The 6,000-nt window shown below is 37.9% G+C and overlaps 1 protein-coding gene across 1 annotated transcript; it reads right to left on the bottom strand.

Annotated features, from left to right (window-relative positions):
- Positions 1 to 1,476: 1,476 nt before the first annotated feature.
- On the bottom strand, positions 1,477 to 5,269 carry LOC106430908 (clathrin interactor EPSIN 1-like). Its single transcript, XM_048742391.1, has 11 exons — positions 5,132 to 5,269; positions 4,953 to 5,004; positions 4,543 to 4,622; positions 4,367 to 4,445; positions 4,203 to 4,286; positions 3,972 to 4,117; positions 3,683 to 3,880; positions 3,347 to 3,489; positions 2,874 to 3,064; positions 2,294 to 2,699; positions 1,477 to 1,942 (listed from the first exon to the last, which is right to left on the bottom strand). The coding sequence occupies exons 1-11, from the start codon at positions 5,170 to 5,172 to the stop codon at positions 1,686 to 1,688; spliced, it is 1,677 nt and encodes a 558-aa protein (XP_048598348.1). The 5' UTR covers positions 5,173 to 5,269; the 3' UTR covers positions 1,477 to 1,685.
- Positions 5,270 to 6,000: the final 731 nt, after the last annotated feature.

Genomic DNA, 6,000 nt, shown 5'->3' on the forward strand with positions numbered 1-6,000 from the left:
CTTAACCCAAAGGACACCGGGTTTTTAAGCGGCAGCACGGAGCTTTGCAAGCCTCCACTCTCCGGCGGAGCTGAAGGAACTTTTCCTTCCCGAAAGCTAAAGTCGGCGACGGTGAATCTGAGAAAGCCTCCACCTCCCACATAAAAACCGACGACGACGGATTTAGATTAGCATCCATCTTCTGGAAAACCATCACAACTGAGCATGCAAGGCACTCCCTCTCCACCTTGAGCCTCCAATCGAGTGCGTCGTTACTCCAATTTTTTTTATTTACTTCCTTTAATTTTTTTAAGGATTTTATCAGGTTTTATCAAATTTTAAAATTGCCTGGTTTTAGTGTTTTTTTATTGTTGAAACTGTAATTGAATCCCAATAATGAATGAAAAAGATTTGTGGCGATTGAGATTTATATCAAATGAAAGGAAAAATGTATGGACAAATATGCCAGTGAGTTCTCCGTAAGTCCCGGGATGAGATACATATAGAGCTGTAAACTGGGTTAGCCCACGTCCATTAACCCATATCCATTTATCCATTTATTGTTTGTTGACAAAGAGTGACCATGTCCATTAGGAACCATGTCCATTGAGGACCAAACCCACTAACAACCATGTTTACATGGGCTGTCATTGAATCCATAATGGACCATATAAGAAAATTTTTAATTTTTAATATATAAACCTATAAATTTTACAGTTTTGGCAGAAAACTATTTTGCGGTTTCGACGGACAAACTCGATTTTTCAATCTTGCAAGAAAAACTCGATTTTCCGGTTTTTGCGAGAAAACTCGATTTTACGGTTTTGACGGAAAACTCGATTTTACGGTTTTGCCGGGAAAACTCGATCTTTTACGGTTTTGGCAGGAAAACTCGATTTTTCGATTTTGGTAGAACACGATTTTCAGGTTTTGGCGGGAAAATTCGATTTTGCAGTTTATTTTGTGGTTTTGGCTGGAAAATTCGATTTTGCGGTTTTGGCGGAAAAACTCGATTTTGCAGTTTTGGCGGGAAAACTCGATTTTACCGTTTTGGCGGGAAAACTCGATTTTGCAGTTTTGGTGGGAAAACTCGATTTTGCGGTTTTGGCGGGAAAACTCGATTTTGCGGTTTTGGCGAGAAAACTCGATTTTCCAGTTTTGGCGGAAAAACTTGATTTTTCGGTTTTGGCGGGAAAACTCAATTTCTCCGATTGAACTCAGTTTCATTCACCAAAATCGCCAAATGAGTCGCCTAAACTCTGTTTTACGATGAAATGAAATTTTCCAATTTTCTCCCAATTTTGGAAACCGTAGAAACTTTTTTTAATTGGACCGTCCATGTCCATATTAACCAAATCCACAAATACCCATAGATTAGATGGTTTTCCAATTTGACAATTTAAAGCCCATCTGGAAATATGGGTATAACTAATGGAAGCCCCAATATATTTGGACATGGACACCCATTAGACAGCCCACCCATTTTATAGCTCTAGATACATATACTTTGTTCTATCACCGAAACAAAACTTAACGACCAGTGATGATATACTCTCTCTTCTCAGAAACCATTAAGATAATTCTCTCTCTCATTTTAGACCCAAAGTAAATGCCACAACAACAATGGCATCAAGGTGACAAGGTGTAAGAACAACATACCCACTAAAATAAAATGAAACAGATATTTTTCCAATATGAATGTAGAGTCAAGCCTGATATACTTTTTTTTTCATATGATGCAATTGGTGGTACCTTTGGTTACTGAGGCTGGAGAAGAAATCATCTGAGATTTCAGGTGTTTGTTGTTGTTGTTGCTGCTGTGCACTGTAGAGACCCGATTTACCTAGCCCGGATCCTGCACCCAGGGACCACCCTGAGTAGTACGCATCAGCAGATGCCTTGTTCCCTTCGTCATTGCTCAGGCCTCCCACAATGCCCACATCCGCAAGAGAAGCCTTTTTAGCTGGTTATAAGGAGAATAAATTAGCAGGTACTCTGAAAGCAAAAAATCCCTATAATTTACTGACGTAATGGTAAGTCAAGCTACATGTTATTGGAGCTCATGTTGGCTAAGTATTTCGACTCATTAGATGTATATATATATATATATATATATATATATATATATATATATATATATATATATATTCATAATTCATTAATTAGGGATGTAATTCATCAACTATGCCTTTTGGGTTTGATCTGGAACAGATTCGGTTTATGAGAAAAGAAACTACAATTTTTTAGTTATCTATCATATACTAGTGTACATCAAAAGTACACAAAAAAAAGTTAAGAGAAAGTTTTGACTTACGAGCAGTTATGTTGAGGTCAATCAGTCCACGGCTCAGCGAATCTGCCCAAATTCCAGATTTCACTTGGAAAGGATCCTTCTCCTGCAACTGTTGTGGCTTTGAGTCTGCCAGAGACATTGGGCTTGTGGTGCTTGTTGCACTCCCATGTAGAACTGGAGCCTGTGGACCTGTAGAGACTGAAGCCGAGTGAGAAGTGAAGGCGCCAAAAGGATCAGTTCCATCAAAATTTTCCATAGGAACTGCAGCAAATGGGTCAACAATGCTTGGAGTGGTCATCGGCTCAGGTTTAGGAATCTTGGCTTCTGGGCGTGCAACTGTTTCAGGAGATGCAAAAAGATTAACCGTCGGAGGAGCTGAAGAAACCGTGCCAGAAGTTTCAGATACAGATAAAAGATCAATTTCTTTCTGCAGAAATAAACATGCCGAAAGATAAGTCATTGTGAACTGTAATGAGTTCAACAACAAACCTGAACGTATTTGTTCAGCAGTGCGGAATTGCATCATAAGAATGGACAATTAGTAGGGGGATTTTTTTATGTTAAAAGCTGTATACTAGCTTGGAAGAAAGGAGTCACCCACCTGTGTCTGCGACCCAAAGTCTGTTCCTGGACTGGAGGCTGATACAAAAGTTGCATCAGCAAACAAATCAGACTCTTGAAACTTCCCATTGTTGTGGGTGGAAGATGTTTCAGTTGGCCCAGAATCCAAGAAGTCACCAATCTGATCTGCTCCAAAAAGGTCCACTTGGTTGGCACTGCCTGTGGAAGGCTCTGCAAAAAATAAAAACCATACATATAAGACATGGACAAACAAAATTGAATACATGTTGTGCGCTATAATTCACAAAACTAAATTTTACTCATTTAAAAATAGAGCAAATTAGCTCAATATACTAAAAGAAGTGGAATATCATAGAATGGGGGGGGAAAAATGGTAATGATGGGGGGAAATAGGGTATGGAGTGCAAATAGGGTAGATGTTGTGTGTAGTGAGTACAAATTCTCTTAAAAATAAACATTCAGCAAGTTTAGCCATCGTTGAAAGTAACATACTATTATTCGAAGTTCCACGTGGATCGAAGTCATCAAAATCATCATCGTTGTTTGAAGGAGCTGCAGATGCATGTGAAGGTACGGAACTATGATTGCCAGAGTCGGGTGACTTTTTCCCCCTGGATAGATTATCATGGTCCGTACTGCACATCAATGATTGAACCGACTGAGCAAGAATGCAATTTAATTTGTTCACACAAAATGAATCAAATACAAAACAAATAATGGCATACGAGCATCGTCAACTGAGAAAACTCTCACGTTGAAGATACACCCAAAATCAATAAGTCAATAACAACAGCATATCAATGGGGGCTGAGACAAAACCTGTCATACCGTGAAAAGGTTTTCTTCGGAGTGTAGCTTTGCTCTTCGCTTTTAACACCACGCCTTGACTTTTGAAAAGACTCGTAGTCGTCCTTGTCTTTTCCTCTGGAATCCCTATCATAATTGCTTGAACCACTTTGAAAACTACCAGCAAACGAAGCTGAACCAGACTTATATGATATTCCTGTTGATGAGAGGCCAACGTACCTAATCGGAGGCAAAAGAAAAAACGATTAAATGCGGCAACGCACCAAAGAAAATCAGGAAAACCAGTTATATTCACTGTATAGAAACTAACTTGTTACGATTGATTGTTGTTTTGTCTCTGATCTCTGAGATTTTCTTCTTATTATTCAAGAGAGCAACTATGTTCTCCGCCTTCTTTCTTAAATTGATTCCCACATCTTTTCCATTCGGTTCAACATACTCAAAACTCGTGAGTGACTACATGGATGACAAATCACAAACAAAGATGATGTCAGTAAAAAAAACAAAACGGCCTATCAATATGTAAGAGAGATGTACTGACAGATATTTGGTAAGTATGCTCAATAATCTCATCAACTGCTCGTTCTGACCCATTTGAAATCAGATAATCAATAACAGCCAGCGCCTGGAAGAAGAAGAAAAAAACACCAAATCATAAACTGTAAACTTCCAAACATTGCAGGAAAATGTCACGAAGACTCTCACCTTATACACATATCGCCAATCCTTTCCTGTCTCAGTCAGTCTAGTCCACAAAACACCCATAACCATCTGGCACTCCGAGCTAAAAACATATTGCAAATGTACAAGGAAAGCAATATATAATCAAAATCATTTCCAAGTTTAATGAAATGTTAAAAAAAAGAGAATCGAGAGATTACAATTTCTTAGTGGCTTGTGCAATCTCAGCCAAAGCAGTACCATGCGGACCCCAAGGCTCGTTATCAGTAGCATCCAATACCTGTACTTAAACATAGCCATATGTTTATAAACATCATCACAAAACATGAGATGAACAAACTGAATAAGAAGCCACGATTACACGGATACTAACACATTGGCGTTCACTCTGTAAACTTTATTAATAGAAACGTCAAGTCTCAAGCTTGGCTTGTAATCTATTAGATTCGAACTCTAAACTTCTTAGTCCTAAGATGGATCTAATATATCAACTAAGAAAACATTATTCAGCATCCGAACACATTCAGCACTCAAATCAATTTGCATATCAATTAGCCAAGCAATATGGAGAGACTGTTTGAACATATAGAAAGGATTCAAATGAATTCACCTTTTGCTCCATCTCTGGAACCTGCAGAACTTTGAGATTCACCTCCCTCTTTCTGTAAGTTAAAAAAAAAAATCAATCGGAAAAAATCAACATATGATCTAGCCGGATTCGAATCCAAACACAATCTAATTTCAATCGAAATCGAAGAGGAAATAGATAGAAAGGAGGGGCAAACCCACATCTCTCGAACCGTTTGATCGAAGACCTTCATGAAATTCATTTTTGAATTCGCGCAAATGGTATGAGCAAAGGAACGAATTTCTGGTGCGAGGGGGAAGTATAGATCAGGGGTGGCTAGTTTTTTTTTTTTTTTTGACAAATGCAAAGAAAGAATAAAAATAAGACGTAGCACCTAATAAAAATCTACTTTTTCGCGCAATTTTTAGGCGTCAAATAACTCCTGGGTGAGTACACGAATAACCGGTTTGATATTGGTGACATAAGGTTAAGCTAATGACACTCTACGATAGGGCTATTGCTAACAAATGACTATACCAAAGACAGAGTTTGTGAGGAACTCAGCGTGATGAGTCGTATGCAAGTCAAATTGCATTTGTTTAAATTCTGATACGAATAAAATAAACCACATAATATCATGTTATTGTTTCATCACGCATGCCATTATTTCTAATTATTTTTCTGTTGACCACAATCTTGTACTTTGAACAAAAAGTCCATAAGCCATGGCCCATGACTCCCAATAATATAAATCCTCAACACGATGGTTAAGTTTATATAATTGTATCCTTCGTATATTCTGAAGCTGTAGATTGTTTAAGCATACACACCAATATACTTATCATTTCGGCTGAATCATGTATTTAAAGATATATATATCATTTTTCATTTCAACTAGTGGATATAATATGATGGAGAACGTAAAAATTTGGATTGGTTTGATAAATAAAAAAATTGATGATGATAATGCTGCTAGATTTCTATTGGGCCAGCCAGATTTGTTAATGTTTGTTTTTACTTAGTCCAGGTCACACGCCTTTCCTTTCTGTTTCTTAAAATTGAACACTCACACTCAGAGTGGGCACGTGTT

The sequence above is a fragment of the Brassica napus genome, chromosome A10, assembly GCF_020379485.1.
Source record: "Brassica napus cultivar Da-Ae chromosome A10, Da-Ae, whole genome shotgun sequence".
Lineage (NCBI taxonomy): Eukaryota > Viridiplantae > Streptophyta > Magnoliopsida > Brassicales > Brassicaceae > Brassica > Brassica napus.